This window comes from Chinchilla lanigera, unplaced genomic scaffold (genome assembly GCF_000276665.1).
Source record: "Chinchilla lanigera isolate Chin_1 unplaced genomic scaffold, ChiLan1.0 scaffold00036, whole genome shotgun sequence".
Lineage (NCBI taxonomy): Eukaryota > Metazoa > Chordata > Mammalia > Rodentia > Chinchillidae > Chinchilla > Chinchilla lanigera.
This window is the reverse complement of record NW_004955437.1, coordinates 8,409,162-8,425,649: the sequence shown is the minus strand read 5'-3', so window position 1 is coordinate 8,425,649 and position 16,488 is coordinate 8,409,162. Positions and strand designations below refer to the sequence as shown.

At 47.2% G+C, this 16,488-nt stretch overlaps 1 protein-coding gene across 1 annotated transcript in view; it reads left to right on the top strand.

Annotated features, from left to right (window-relative positions):
• Positions 1 to 13,699, top strand: part of Trerf1 (transcriptional regulating factor 1) — a gene marked incomplete in the record, with an annotated part of 188,333 nt that extends 174,634 nt beyond the window's left edge. The window contains 3 exon segments of the mRNA XM_013516789.1: positions 4,669 to 4,872; positions 8,082 to 8,293; positions 11,918 to 13,699. Of these exon segments, the coding sequence (XP_013372243.1) occupies positions 4,669 to 4,872; positions 8,082 to 8,293; positions 11,918 to 12,242 (741 nt within the window).
• Positions 13,700 to 16,488: the final 2,789 nt, after the last annotated feature.

The following is a 16,488-nucleotide window of genomic DNA, read 5'->3' as shown; positions in this document are numbered from 1 at the left end:
GTTCCACCATTTCGCAAGCAGCAGACTGAGGCCCAGAGAGGGGCAGGGCTTGCCTGGGCTCACAGAGCCTTGCTGGGCAGGTGAGTAGATCAGGCAGTGGAGGAGGAACCACCGAGAATCTGTCCTTGGAGCCTAGCACCATGCTCCTGGGCTTGCTGAACTGTACAGCAGGGTAGTTAACTTTAATGATTCAGAAAGCCCCTCCCAGTTCCGAATGCTCTGGCCCTGTCTGTGCCATGCGTGCAAAAGGGCAAGAAGGGAAGATGTGGTCTAAGGTCATTTTGTACCTCTCTGGCCTGGGTATCGCTGAGTGCCTAGGACAGTGCCTGGCACAACACTGCCAATGTCTGCTCATGAGCGGGTGAACATTTTTCTGAGCTGGGGGTCAGTCTGGTTCATGGGAGCATCCCATCTCTGAACTCACTGGGAAGAGATGGAACAAACAGGGAATGCAGAACAGGAGGCCACTAGGGAGATGCTGTCACGTGGGCAAAGACACCATCTTGGTTGGTGGGTTTCAGAAAGGCCTAGACTAGCCAGGCGTGGTGACACACACCTATAATCCCAGCACTTGGAAAGCTGAGAGGGCTATTGCAAGTTTGAGACCAGCCTGGGCTACAAAGTGAGCTCAAGGCCAGCCTGAACTGCATAGGGAAACTCTGTCTCAAAAAGACAAAGCGAAAAAAAGCAGGGGAGGTGAAGATGCTGGCTGAGGGCCACACCCTCTGGGCTCACTGTCCAGGAGCCAGCACTGGGTGGCATCAGGAGCATCCACACGCTTGTCACTTGTGAGCTTGGGAAAGCAGGAAGCTTATGTGCAGAGATGACAGAAACAAGGAAGTTTCGATTGATGACAGCCGGCCAGGAGCTCCTGCTTCCTCTTGGGTACTGTGTGCACTGTCAGCTGCTGAGCGGTTTGCCCAGTGAAGATGAATGTTGGGACATTTGGGAAAGTGCACAAGGCACAGTCCTAGGAAAAGGTCGCCTGTCCTCTGGGCCTGCCCAGGTCAGCTGGGGCAGCTCTCCGGATCGTGTTCCTCAATGCCGTATTAAAGGGCAGGTGAAGGCAGGCATAGGGATGCACCCCTGTTATCCCAGTGCGTTTGGGACAGGGCCAAGGAGTGCAAAAGGCTAGAGTTTTAGAATCAGACTAGGCAGGGTTTCAGTGTCAGGTCACCTTCTTTACCAGCTATGTGACCTTGAGAAAACTTTCTCTGGCCCGTTTCCTCACTTGTACAGGGTCCTTGTGAGAACTAGGGTGGTGCGCATGTGTTGCCTCATTCATACTGTTTATCCTATACACTGTTGTTTGTCATCGGTAGTGACTGTAACACTCAGATTTGTCTTTGAGCAGGCTTGGGTTGTTAAACGTTCATTCTAACTTCCTAGTTTCTCATAGTGTGAGTTACATTTGCATGCCTGAGAAATAAAAATGTCACCCCCCTCAAAAAAGTCTGTGTGGACACTGGAAGTTTGGGCACAGTGTTAAATACACAGCCTCCTCCCTGCCTTCTATTTATCCACTTTGCACCAATTTTGGAATATTACTAAACGTTTCATTTTGCAACACATCATAAAATGGCCAACTTGTTGATACAAAGTTCTACATGTTAGGATTTTTGTCCTCCTATCTTTGTATCTCTTAGTCATTTTGTGAGCCATATGGCTTGATGAGAAATCATTTTGTGAATGTGTATAGGTTGCCAGTTGAAATAAAACCTATCTAAATTCCCGAGACATACATAGTCACAGTAGAGAATAATTTAGTCGACAATTTCGTGGGTACAGGAAATGTTTCTTCTAAGTTTTTAACCCAAAGAATGGCATTGAGAGAAAATTATAACAGGTACCATGAAACAAAGCATTGTATTTAAATTTAATTAAGTAATTCATTTTAAGTGCAAAACTGTACACATGGTCTTCATTTAAATTTTTTTTTCTTTTTTTTTTTTTGTACCAGGAATCAAACTCAGAACCTTGTGCTTGCCAGGCAGGCACTGTGCCAATGAGCAATATCCCCGAACCTAGTGTACTTAATATTTGAAACTACAAGATCCCAGTTTTTTGTTTTATTTTGGTTTTTGAATTTTGAGATAGGATCTCCCTATGTAGTGCAAGCTGGCCTTGAACTCATGGTAATCCTTCTGCCTCAGCCTCCTAAGTGCTGGGATTATTGGCATGTGCCAACATGTCTGGCATGTCCCAGTTTTTAAAGAAATGGGAAAAACCTTGGGAGTTTGCCTGAACCACTTGGTCTGAAAGATGGTGTATTCCTACAGGGATAAAGCCATCGAAGTGAAATCAGCCCATGTGTTCTATACTCTGAGAAGTCTGCCACATACATTATGCACCACTCTGTAAAATGATTAGGTCTTCATCAGTATTCACTGAAGTCTTCCAGCAAATATGATCATTACTAGTTAATATTAATGAACCTACTGGAAACTGGAACCATTTCTTAAATCTGCCTTACTAATACATCATCTCAAAGACATGTGTGTGATATTGTAAATGGGCTGAGGATATAGCTCAGTGGCACAGCGCCTGCCTGGCAAGCACAAGGTCTTGAGTTAGATTCCTGGTACCAAAGGAAAAAAAAAAAGATATTATGGCCGGATGGCACTAGAACGGTGCGAGGTGCCGAGTACCCTACATTGATTGGCATTGTCTTTCTCACCCATACACCCCAAACCAGAATGGGAGCGGAAGCCTGTGTTTCTGGATCCCAGAGTACCACTGCTCTCAGAAATCTTTGTTCTTCTTAGAAATTGGTACTTCTGCGTTCTAGGGATCATTTGCTTCCCCAGTTCTTCACTCAGGGACACGAAGGGTGACACAGACTTGCTCTGAGAGTGGGGGTGCACAGAGGGCCTGCCAGAGACGAGTGACCTGTCAGGGCAGAGGCTGTGGCTACAGCTTGTGTTCGCCCCTTTGTGAAATGGGAGGGTTGTTTACAGACTGTTCGGTGAATGCCCCTCAAAGCATTTTGTAAACATAAAGTTTACAAAAAAGCATTTTGTAAACATAAAGTTTACAAAAAAGCATTTTGTAAACATAAAGTACAAGCTGCAGTGGAGAGAATATCCTTAGAATCCCCTTCCAGTCCTCAGCCCTTCCTGGGGCTAGCGGAGGCAGCGGCCTCAGCCAGTGCCCAAGGAGAGCACAGAGTTCAAGGCTTGAGGGAGGTAAGGTGAGGCCTGTCGCATCCTGCACTGGTCCTCGCGGGCCCAGCCCCACTCCCTGCTCCATCCTGTCACCTGCACTGGATTAGCCTCGGGGGAGAGGGACCTTCTGCTTCATTCTCCTCGGGGCTCCCTTTCCGCCTTGGAGAGAGTCACTGGGAACAGTGGGTTTCTTGTCCTTTTTTACAAAATGCCTCTAGGAGGAGATGTGAGTATATGGAAACATGAACTAGACGCTTTCTCCAAACCTGTGGTCAGAGACAAAAGAAAATGCATATGACACATGAAAGGGAAACTCGCCTCCATTTTACCTCCTTTCCCCAACACCTGTGAAGAGCAGAGTGGGAACTTAACACCATGGGGCACATCAGGGATTGCACCTGGGAATATGTCATTAAGCCTCTATTTCTTTTTTTTTTTTTTTTTTTTTTTAGTACTGGGAATCAAACTCAGGACCTTGCGCTTGCCAGGTAGGCACTTTGCCACTGAGCTATATCCCCAGCCCTATTATTGAGCCTCTAAACCATCTGAGCATGGTGGTGCACCCCCTGTAATCCCATCACTTGAGAGGTTGAGGCATGAGTTCAAGGCCAGCCTGGGGCTGGGGATATAGCTCAGTGGCACAAGCGCCTGCCTGGCGAGCGCAAGGTTCTGAGTTCTATTCCTGATACCCAAAAAAAAAGACCAGCCTGAACTACATAGACTCTGTGTGTGTGTGTGTGTGTGTGTGTGTGTGTGTGTGTGTAGAGGTGGGGGGAGAAAAGGCCTGCAGAAGAAAGCATTATGTGTCTCTGGTTTCTCTCCAGAGGGGACTCCCAGTAGTGTCACTGTTTGAGACATGTGCGCACGTGTGCACACACACACACACACACACACACACTGCTGGAACCAGCAGCCGACCTAAGGTTTAGTCACTTGTAAGGTCTAGTGGTCTTGAAGAAGGCAGAGAATCTATCTACAAAAATCTCTCCTCTAGCCAGGCTTGGGGCAAAAGCATTCTGAGAGGTTGAGGCAGCAGGAAGATCGTAAGTTCCGGCCAGTCTGGGCAATTTAGTGACTTAGTGAGACCCTGTCTCAAAGTAAAAACTAAATCTCCAGAACAAAAACAAAACAAAACCTCTCCCCTCTTTGCCTTAGCATTGTTTTAATTCAAGGGATGAGTGTCGGGGATATAGCTCAGTGGCACAACCATCTGCCTGGCAAGCACAAGGTCCTGAGTAAAATTTCTGGTACCAAAAAAAAAGAAAAAGAAAAAAAATGCAAGGGATGAGGGGACCAAAAGTACAGCAAGAAGACTTCTTTGACTTTAAATTCTAAGCATCAGAGACCCACTATTTAGAAATGGAGCCCAGCAGGCTGTCAGGAGTTCTTAGGCAGAAAGAAAGTGACACAGCCCCACTGCCAGCCCCTCTGCTAGCCTAAGAGTTTTGTCACCACTAAAAATGCTCTTTGGGGATTTCCCCATTCTTGCTTTTATTAACATTAGACGAGTGAAGAGGAAGAAGAGTTAGAGGAGGAAGAGGAGGACCCGGAAGAAGATAGGAAATCCACAAAAGAAGAGGAGAGCGAAGTGCAGAAGTCCCCGGAGCCTCCGCCAGTGCCTGTCCTGGCTCCCACCGAGGGGCTGTCCCTGCAGGCCCCTGGCCAGCCTTCGGGCGCCTTCATCTGCGAAATGCCCAACTGTGGGGCTGTAAGTGTGTGTGTCTCCCGACGCTCGGGGCTGACTGAGGGCTGTGCACCTGTGCCCCGCTGTAAGACGTGACACATTTGAGAAAGGGTGCACTGATGGCTCTGCAGGGCGCACCCGGGCTGGATCTGCCCAAGGTCACACCCTGGGAGCAAGCGGTAAAAGGCACCCAGGGAGCCCAGAGGCGGAATCACCCTTTCTCATGAGATTCCCTGCCCCTCACTGCCTGAAGTTCCACCTGCCTGGAAAGTTTTGCATAAAGTGAGACTAATTCAAATGTCACTAATTTGAAATTTGAGAAAGTTGTTGCAAAGATTAGCTAAAGTTTGTCTTTGTACTCCGTGGATGTGAAAAAAGATGTACCCAGCAAACTGATCATGTCAGTAGCCTGAGCGAGAGTCTGTCAGCAGTGGAGGGAGGCTTCCAGAGGCTGTGCGGCCTGCATATCTTAAAGGATATGTTTGAAGGTGGTTTCCCTTGGGCTCTCAGTAGATCCCCTATTCCCTACTAGTCTGACTGGTGTCTTACAGCCGGGCACATCTGTATAGACAAGTTCTCCAGCACTCCCTAGATGGGGGTGCAGCTCCTCTCACAGGAAGCCCCTCTTCGCTCTGCCTCTCTTGTCTTTGCTTGTATAATATAGACTGCGTTGAATGCTGCTTTTTGAGTCTGTCACACAGATGAAGATGGCAACTGTCTTTAAAATATTCATATCCTAGCCAGGTGTGGTGGCACACGCCTGTCATCCCAGCTCTCTGGGAGGCTGAGCCTGGATGATCACCAGTTTGAGCCCAGCCTAGGCAACTTAACAAGACCTTGACTGAAATTTTTTAAAAAGCTGGAGTGGGGCTGGGGATTTAGCTCAGTGGCACAGCGCCTGCCTGGCAAGCGTGAGGTCATGAGTTCGATTCCCGGTCCCGGAAAAAAAAACAAAAAAAAAAAAGCTGGAGTGTAGCTCAGTCTGAAGGCCCCGGGCTCAATCCGGTATTGAAAAAATGGATAAATAAGTATTCATATCTTAAAGCAGAAATTCACTTTATATATGGTTAAGAAGAAGTTGAAAAAAATTGAGAAAAAAAGATGCGTACCTTTTGTGTTAGCTCTGAAGAGAGCGTGAGGAGTGGCTGGCTCGCTTCCATCCCGGATGTGTAGTAGCCCGGCCCCTTCACTCTGTCGCTGCCATTTTGCATAGAGCACTTCAGAGATGATTAAGATGCAACTTTAAATGACAACATTTCTTGGTGAATTTGTTCAGAAACTGGATGCTTCCCCAATATACAGCTGTAGCACACACACTAAAATTTCTGACTGAGCAGAAAGTCACCTTTTTCCTTGCCTACCATTGAAGCCAATAGTTGCTAAATTAGTGATAGGAGGTTTTTCTCTATAAAACAAGAAATAGGGGTCGTGAACTGAGCACAGAGCACCCCTCTAGCCAGGAAGCTTGTGGGGCAGCCTTTTGGCTGATAAGGTTAAGGAGCTGGATGCTGTCAGCATTCAGGGGTGTGGAGTGCAGTGGTTCTGAACTGGGGGTGCTTTGCTCTCCCAGGAGCATTTGGCAGTGTCTGGAGACATGGGCTCCAGGGGCTGTCAGGGCTGCAGGGCTGGCATCTGGTACACAGGCCAGAGACAGTGCTAGACACCCTGCAGTACACAGGACAATCCCCATGACAAAGAATGGCCAAGGCCTGATTATCCCCACCCCAGAGTGCTGAGGCTGGAGACCCTGCTGTGTGGCAGTCCTTGAAACACTGCCCGGGTCCTTCCCCTCTTATCACTCTGTATTAAAATGTCGGGGCCACCCCAACAGTGGGCTACTGGGCTATGGTTATAGTTCAGTGGTAAGCACTTCCCTAGCATGCAGGAAGCCATGGATTCTAAACCCAGCACCAAAAACAAGAAAGGAAAGGAAGGGTAAAATAATGAGCTGCGATTGAGTCTGTGTGTAACATACAACCTGTATCAGAGCACATAATCGTTGTCTTCTGAGCTGTGTTGCTTGGCGTGCTAGGCTTCCTGGAGAGAGACAGAGCTGACCAAACAGGCTGAACCCTGAGCTGCTGCCTCCATTTCAGCCAGACAACCTCTGCTTGTAACTTAAGTTCTGAGTAGGCCAAATTTCTTTGATTCAGTGATCCGTGCATAGCCATGTTTATAGCAGCACAGTGCATAAGAGCTAAATCTTGAAAGGGTCTGTGTGTCCATCAGCAGGTGAATAGATACAGAAAATGTGGCATTTGTACATACTGGAGTAGTGCTCTGCCATAAAGAAGGATAAACCTGAGTCATTTGGAGGAAAATGGATATACTTTGACCGTAATATTAAGATGAACTATACCAGGCATGGATAGTTAAATATCACATGGTTTCTGTTATATGAGAAATCTAAAATATGAATTAAAGAGCAAAATAAAAATGAAATGTTACAGCTGTAATCCCAGCACTCGGGAGGCTGAGGCAGGAGGATCGTTTTGAGTTCAAGGCCAGCCTGGGCTACAAAGTGAGTTCAAGGCCTGCCTGAACTGCATAGTGAGACCCTGTCTCAAAAAGACAAAAAAAACAAACCCGAAATGGTAGAAAATAGGGAGGTAGACTGTGGAGATGGGAAGGGGACCTAGGAGTGGGAGGAGACAAGAGGGCAGGGAGAGGAAAGGGAAGTAAAAATGGTGAAGTTTCAGTATGTATAAGTACCGCTTCCCCAAAATGAATGCAGTTACTGTATATCACAGACATATACTAATAAAAAGTCACAATTGGTGAAAACTAGTCCAGCCCCCCACCTGTTTTGCAAATGGAAAATAATGAGGGGAAATAGCTAACAGCCTCCGCATTGGTTATGATAAAGCAGGCTCTAGATGCCTGCTGACTTCAGTCTGCTGACTTCAAAATGGCAAGAGGAAGCTGGGTGTAGTGGTGCACACCTGTAATCCCAGCACTGGGAGGCTGAGGCAGGAGGATCACTTTGAGTTTGAGGCCAGCCTGAACTGCATCGAGAGACTTTGTCTTATAAAACAAAAAACATACAAAATGGCAAGATGGAAGGTTGTGTATTTGATGTGCACTTTCTGTGGTACCTGCCGGAGTCTGCTTTGATAAAGCACTGCGCCCACTTTTACACTGTTGCGTGTGTCCCTATTTCATAACTGAGTAACTAATAACCTTAATTTCCTTTTCAGGACTGTAGATGTCATGTCACTCCCTTTCTTCCCCAGGTGTTCAGCTCCCGGCAGGCACTGAACGGCCATGCCCGCATTCACGGTGGCACCAACCAGGTGACCAAGACCCGGGGAGCTGTCCCCTCTGGGAAGCAGAAGCCAGGGGGCACCCAGAGCGGGTATTGCTCAGTAAAGAGCTCACCCTCTCACAGCACCACCAGCGGCGAGACAGACCCCACCACCATCTTCCCCTGCAAGGAGTGTGGCAAGTACGTGACTCGAGCCAGGGACCGGATCCAAGTGGACCGGGTCCTCTGTGGGGGCTGGGCAGGAGCAGCTCAGGTTTCTCCAGCTAGAGAGGAAGAACCCTGGCTCCTGGGCTCCTCCTCCTGCCGCCCTTGGGCTCTGGAAGAGGACCTTTCCTCTACCTCAGAATGGGGGCACTACTGTCACTGAGCGATTTCAGGGTGGCCCTAGAACCCTAATCAGGAGTGCTCTAGAGCAGACGCTGAAGCCAGGCACCCCAGCCACACTGCTCAGCCCTGTGCCCAGCAGACAGCGTGAATCAGCCACTGCACTCCTGTCAGGTTAGGACAGAGCCACAGATCCTTTTTATCATAGCACTTCCAGGGTTTGCTCTGACAAAAAACCCTGTACCCATTTTTACAGTGTTGCATGTGTCAACCAGCTAATTAAGAGTTGCACAACCAGCTAATTAGAGTTCATGCATGAGGTGAAACTTGTTTGTCCCCCTGCCCTTTTAGGTGTAGGGTTAAACAGTAACTAAGGGAGGAAGCTGACCATTGGTAGTAATAATAGCAGCTCACATTTCCTGAGCGTTTACTGTGCTACCCACTCTGTGCATGCACTTATGTAGTCCTCACACAGAAGCTCCTTGGGATGTGTTTCTGTCTCTTGGTTTACAAGAAGGGTCTAGGAGCCAGGGGTGGTGGTACACATCTGTAATCCCAGTGCCCTGAGATCCTGAGGCAGGAGGGTTACAGCTTCAAGTTCAGCCTGGGCAACTTAGAGAAACTCTGTCTCAAATAAAAACAAGAAAAGGGCTGGAGATGCAGCTCAGTGTGAAAGCCATGGGTTCAATTCCCAGTTTCCAAGTACTGAAGAAAACAGAGATTTAGTTAGGTAAAATGCCCTACCCCTGGGCACATTGCCAGCGGAGAGCAGAGTTTTGAACCCAGCTTTGGGTTCCTGACTGTTGCCCTCGCCTCTGTTTGCTTTGTTTACCCACTTTAGGAAGGAAATGGTGGTGAGAGGCATGGTTCTCCCCCATGGAATTCCAGGAGAGAATTCCCTTTCCTTCTCGGAGTCTGCCTGACCTGAGGGCACTCCGTGATCACATGGGACGTCCTGTATGTACAGGATCGTTACCTGGAGAGGCACCGGCCAGAAAACACCCCTAGGGACGTGAGGAGGGCTGTGCCTCCACATCCTCGCGGACACTGCTGGGCCACTTGACATCAGCCGCAGCTGCCCTTGCTCCGTTCCAGGCCAGGCTGCCTCCAGGCAACCCTAATGGAGTTCACAGGGGGCCACCACAGTGCCTCAGACCCAGCGCCATCCTCCCTCCATGAAGAGAAGGGATGGAGAGATTTTTATCAGTCAGTTCCTCTGTGCCCTGCAGTCACTCAGAGCCTGGAGAGGACAGCATCTTGACGTCACCACCCACCACCTGTTGGGGAAGCATGGAAGGAACAAGCACCAGGGTGATCCTAGGCTGCTTTACTTGCAGTCACAGTGTAGCCGCGTTCCCTCCCACCCGTTGTCCTGGAGCGGAAGTGCGGGAGCAGCGCGGAGCAAGCACCTTCCCCTTCGGGTCACACAGGCTGCAACAGGTTTATTCCACCAGGTGGAGACAGAGGATGCTTTTACACAAATGGGTACCCGTTGAGCATCTGAAACTCTGAAACCTGGGGCTGGGGATTTAGCTCAGCAGCAAAGCGCCTGCCTGGCAAGTGCAAGGTCGTGAGTTCAGTTCCCAGTACCGGAGAAAAACCAAAACCAAAAAAAAAAAGCTCTGAAACCTGAAATGCTCCAAAATTCAGAACTCCTTGAGCATCAACATGATGCCACAAGTGGAGAATTCCACTCCCTGAAACTTTGTCTCATGCACAAAATTATTAAAAATTATAAAGTTACCTTATTATATAGTTATATGCATCAAATGAATTTTATGTTTATACATGGGTGCCAGCCTCAAGATATCTTATTATATATATGCAAATATTCCAAAATCTGAGGCACTTCGGGCCCAAGCAATTTGGTAAGGGAGACTCAACCTACCTTTTGTACTTTCTGGCTGTCTCTCAGGGGTATATGTTAAATTTTTTTGTTGTTTTTATGCTGCTTGGATTCTTTTTTGGTTAATATCTTACATGAAATAGAATGCTTTATGTGGTTTTAACATTAAGCAGGTGTTCACAGAATTGCAGCTGCTGATATATTTATTACATTAAACAATTTTCGATATGTTTAAACAGAATTCATCAACCCTGTTGACTTAGGCCTTAGAAATCAAGGTTTTGATTTCTATTTTCAGTTTGTTTTTTAGTTTTTTTCCTTTGTGAGCTTGGAAGTGAATGTGGAATATCTATGTGAACACCATCCCCCATAAATATAGTCTCACATCTGGACAGACTGGTCTGAAAATAGTCCAGAGAGTAAAAGATGTTCAGCTCTGTGGGCCATGCTGCCTCCGTCCGAACGGCTCAGCCCGGCATCACAGTGCAGAAGCAGCCAGCAACAATACACACACAGACAATACACAGACGTTTTATGTTCCAATAAAACTTCATGCGCAAAGAACAGGCTAGATTTGATCTGCTGACCGTAGTTTGCAGGCACCTGATCTAAAGAGTTAACCCCCAAAATATGACATCCTTTTGCCCAGGGTTGCTTAACCTCAGCACTGTTACATTTTAGGCTTAATAACTCCTTGTTTGGGGAACAGAGACTATATTCTAAGTGGGACGTTTAGCAGCATCCCTGACCTCCCCCACTTGATATCAGAAGAGCATCTCCCCACTCAGCTGAGACCACCAAAACTGTCCCCAGACATTGCCAGCCGTCTTGTGCGAAGGCACATTCATCCCCAGCTGAGATCCACTTTGATTCTAAGGCCAAGAGTAGGAAATTACGGTAACATTATGGCTAATGGGAAGGTGCCTTCAGCAACAAGAAGGGGTGGATACAGCTCAGGAGTCCAGCCCAGTAAAGACAGGAGACAGTGTCAGGCATGGTTGTGCACACCTGTTACTTGATTCAGTGAGACCTGACCCTGTCTCAAAATTTAAAATTGGGGATGTGGGTCAATCCGTAAGACTGCAAAAAGAAAAAAGAAAGACCGGTGGCGCTGGCCATACAAGGTTACTGGTGACCTTGAGGAGGAAGAGACTGATGAATGAAGGGGAAGAGAGAAAAGGGGAGGCCACAGTGCACGCAGGCGGATCCTCCCAGCGTACTCCATGGAGGGACAGGGCTAGAGGCCAGGGCGCTGTGGAGTTGCTTTATATGGGGACTGTCAAGAGCTCTTAGCATGCTCAGGGATTCTCCAGGCGAGGAGGGGGAGTGGGGGCGTGGGGGGCAAGGGCCGAAGGAGAAGAAAGATGGAGAGCTCCAGTCTCCAGAGGGACAGGAAAGCCTTTGAAGCGGCCTCCTCCATTGCCCTAAAAGAATGCTTGACACACCAGTCACTGTGTTCTGGTCCCCTCCCCTCATCTTTGTAGTGCTTAGGAGGAGGTGACGGGTCACGGCAGGAGGAAGTCCTGGGGTTCTGTCAAAGACACCCCAAAACAGCCATCGAGCCTGCATCCCCATTCCCTGTAGGACACTAGGATTTCCAAGGACTCAGTCACTTGCTGCTTTTTCCTTTTTAGGGTCTTCTTCAAGATCAAAAGCCGAAACGCACACATGAAAACTCACAGGCAGCAGGAGGAGCAGCAGAGGCAGAAGGCTCAGAAGGCAGCTTTTGCGGTCGAAATGGCAGCCACCATCGAGAGGACTACGGAGCCGGTGGGGGCCCAGAGGCTGCTGCCCCTGGGCCAGCTGAGCTTGATCAAACCCATCAAGGACGTGGACATCCTCGACGACGACGTGGTCCAGCAGTTCGGAGGCGTCATGGAGGAGGCTGAGGTCGTGGACACCAATCTGCTCTTGGATGACCAAGACTCAGCATTGCTTCACGGTGACACGGAACTCTAAAGCCCCGCTGGCTGCTTCCAGGCGGTGAGAACCCACAGCCTCCCTCGTCATGAATCAGGAAACCTGGACTGCCCACTTGTTTTGTAAACCCTTTTAAACTACCTGTTTAAAAAGTGGTCATTTTATTCAGGTTTAGGAAAAAAAATCCAGTTTCTTCTCCTTTTTTTTTTTAAATTGTTTTTGTTGAGGGTTGGGGGGGAATAAATAATTGGCACAACTATCTTCTAAGAGGTGTTTCGTCTGGGCTACACCCTCATGAGACGATCGGCGCTCCCCGTGGGGAGTGACCCTCACATTCCTGATCCACTGCTCTCAGATGGTGGCCGTCTCGGTTGCCTTCCATCGCAAAGCTTGCTGGGAGCGAGTACGTGTGTGTGTATACGTGAGGCAGGCAGCCGTCTTCTTGCTGGGGCCTGGGTCGTCTTTCCCATCTGGTGTTACTTTTATTCTGTTCTGACCCACCGGGAAGTGTTCCTTGTCCTGACAGAATGGCTCAGAAGAGCCTGTTCTTTCGTTCACGCTCAGCGGAGGTCTGAAATTACTCTGTGCCACTTGGACGTCCTTTGAAACCTCCTTCCCTGGGACTTTGCTATCGCTCACACCTGGAGTGAAGTTTATCCAGAGGCTAGCCACAAAGAATGAGCGTTTTCTAGGACATGAGGATGGGAAATTGCGTTGGGGCCAACAGAAATGGTTTCAGATACACTTTAGCTACCATTTTGCATTCAAACCACGAATGTATTCTCTCCAAGTCACTTGCCAAAGCATTTCTAGATGTCACTAAGCTGCTAAGCTACATGACTTCGCTCTGCCACCTCCTGCCCCAGCGGCAGAGCTGCTGTTGGTACTTGAAGGCAATAAACCTGTACTCCTTCAAAAAGGTCATTGCCCAGGCTTCTGAACTGAGTCCAATCGGCCCATCCCACTGTTGGTGCAAAAGTCAGCCAGGGGCACGGCCCCGCACAGAAAGGACCCCACTCCTCAGCTCCCCGTCAGTGTCAGTGCTGTGTGGCACCCCCTCCCAGGCACCCTCGTTCTGAGGCCGACTCCTTCCCTGACACCATGGCAGTGCTGCCGTCATGCTGGGCCACTGCGCTTGCACATGGACAGCCTGACAGGTCACAGCAGGGGCAAGGGCAGGACCTGGGCATCCTTGGAATTCAGCTCTGCGAGAGCATTTAGCATGCAGTCATGGGGCCAGCTGTAGTCCAACACGGCCCAGGCAGTGGTTTCTGAATCTCAGGGAAGCCACAGAGAGAAGAAAAATAGATTCACTCTGTTTCCATTGTTTTGTTTTCAGAGAAGTTGTCTTGGAGATTCCCTTCATCTTTCCTTTAGGAAAAAAAAAAAAGTAGTTTGCTGCCATTTCAACAGGTTGTTCTGTCTTTGTTGTACTGAGGTGGTTTTGAGTTCAGAACTACCTGGGCATCGTGCACTGGCTTCCGGCGGAGCTATTACAGAACCTTCCAGCTGCCACCTCGTTGGCTGGCCACAAAGTAGCCTCTTCCCTCTGGCGTCTGAGGCTGCGTCCCAAACGGTTCTGCAGTTGGGTCCATCAGAGACACCCTTTGCCTATCAAAGGAGCAGATGCGCAGAAAAATACTTAGAAAGCACATTGCCTCTTGTTTGGAGATTGGGCCAGTTCTTCCAGTTCTAAGCATTAGAGATACATTGAGTTGTCACAGCAAAAATAAGATGCCCAGTTTGATTTTAATTTTCCATGCAGCATAGTATAAGGATCTCTACTTGAAATAACCAAAGAACTCCTCCCGAATGAGACAGTTCGAATTACCTGAATTAGTATTTCTCAGCTATCAACTTAAAAAATTGACTTCCTATAAAATATTGCACTTGTTTTCTTCCTGAAATGATTCCACCTGCATGTATGTGCTGTGTCTCAGATCTCTCCCCACCGCCAAGCCCACCCCAAAGAACTTTCCTTCCTGACTGTTCATGTCTTCAACATGGTTACTGTTTACGATCAGATGGTTTTTCATTCGTGAATTTAGACCTCTTTGAGAAAGCTTGTATATAAAAAAGTTAACAGATATATTTTATGGAAAAACCCATCTTATTTTCAAATATATTTAACTGCTGTTATATTTTATTAGAGGAAGGTTGTAAATATTTTCTAGGAGTTCTATTGTAAAGAAAAGTATTTTTGAAAAAAATTAATGTAATAAAAAGGAAAACATTTTTAAATAGCGGTTGTGATTGCTTCCTGTTCTGGCTTCGTTATGTTCTATTCTCAGCAAATGACTCGCATGCCTTCCATATTGGGATGTAATTTATTCAGGTTTGCACTATTATGTAAGTTGACATCATAATATCTAGTGTGCTTAACTGTACCTCCCTGGAATGCAGGTCCCTCGGTCCATATCAAAGCACTATGTATAGCATATTCATAATTTTTCTTTTGTAATGTGTGTATTTTTAATAAGGATTTTATGTAACATTTTGGCAAAAAAAAAGACAGTATTTTCTAGTGAATTTTATAATAACATTTTGCTAAAAATGTTTCTTCCTAGGTCAGTTTTTGTTAAGGTGAACCAAAAGTCTTATTTTACAAGGGGTTTGAAAAAAGTTTGAGACTTGAAAGCAAAGTTATATTTAAACATCATATGTAACAAATAAATAAAGATGTTTTATAGACTTGTCCTAAAAAGGTGCATTCCTTAAAAAAAAAAAGGGGGGGGGCATTCTAGATTGTTTCCCATCCTGAGTGTTAAGGATTTTTAAAAATTATCACAATACTTTTTTCAAGAAGAAAATCAGGAAAATTTTAATTAGGCTCCAGTATTTCGCCTTCTCAGAAATTGATTACAGTTCCTATCGGCAGGCATTTATCAGTGAGAAATGTAACCAAATACACACTGTCATATTTATTTGTGAAAACCTGATTCGATATTGCATCAGCTGCTCTGAAAATAAAATATCTTTTTTGAGTTTCTCTTGGCTTAAATATTCCTTATTTCTAGCCACTGAAATGACACCTTGATGCTGGCTCAAGGCTCATTTGCCTGGGATCAGCTCCTATACACAACAGGCTTGGAGGTTTGCCACCGGTCGGACATAAATCTCATTAAACTGCCCCGGCTACACACGCTGGAAGCCAGGGCACGCTGCCGGCCCTCGTGGAGGATGAGCCGTCTGAAGACACGGCCCTCGAAACCACGCCACTCACACTCTGTCACTCACAGGCGTCTTACAGGAAGTCGTCAACACTATCCGTGTCCACCCTGGTGTAGGTGTGCTGTCAATCTGAATTTCCAGATTTTCATGTGCTTTACTTTTTAATAGTCAGTAGTGAGCTCTAAAAGAAACATGATGCATGCTAGTAAACCCAGCACTGGGGAGGCTGAGGCAGCGGGATCGTTTTGAGTTCGAGACCAGCCTGGACTACAAAGTGAGCTCAAGGACAGCCTGAACTGCACGGCGAGACCCTGTCTCAAAAAGACAAAAAAAAAATTAATAATAATAATAATAATAATAGAAACGTGAAATTGTGAATTTTACACAGAATCTGCCCTAAGCAGGACACTTCTGTGCAAGACCTTGATCTTCTAGGTTCTATTTGTTTAAAACTTTATTTTTAGCCATCTCTTTTAGCTCTGTTTGTTTATTTGTTTGAGACAGGGTCTTCCTGTGTAGTTCATGCTGGCCTTAAATTCTCTATCTAACCCAGACTGGCCTCAAACTTGAGATAATCCTCCTGCCTCAGCCTCCCTAGTGCTGGTGTGGACCACCATGCCTGGCTAGCCTTCTATTTTAGATGGTCCTAAGTCAAATACAATAAGGATCCTTTTAGAAGCAGTGTGCATTTAGCCAGTGTTGTAAGAGTCAAGGCTACTTCCAGGGCCCAGGTGTGTAATCTGAAGACTTTCTCGTACCATTTGTCTGTCCTTGGAGAGGCTGGGTATCTCCACCGCCTTCAACCAAGAGACATCAGTAGAACAGGTCCTCATCAGAGAACCAGGGCCAGCCCGCTGTCGGGATGAAGAGACACTGAAGTAGGATTTGGAAGGTGGTTACTGGCTCGGCTGTGACAACTCACCGTATGATCTTGAGAGGGTCATGTCATCTCGGGGCCTTGGTTTCCTGGCCTAGAACACTGGGATCAAAATTCATGTCTTTGGGCTGGGGATATAGCCCAGCAGCACAAGCGCCTGCCTGGCAAGCGTGAAGTCCTGAGTTTGATTCCCAGTACCAAAAAAAAAAAAAAACCAATTCATGTCTTCTTTGTAAG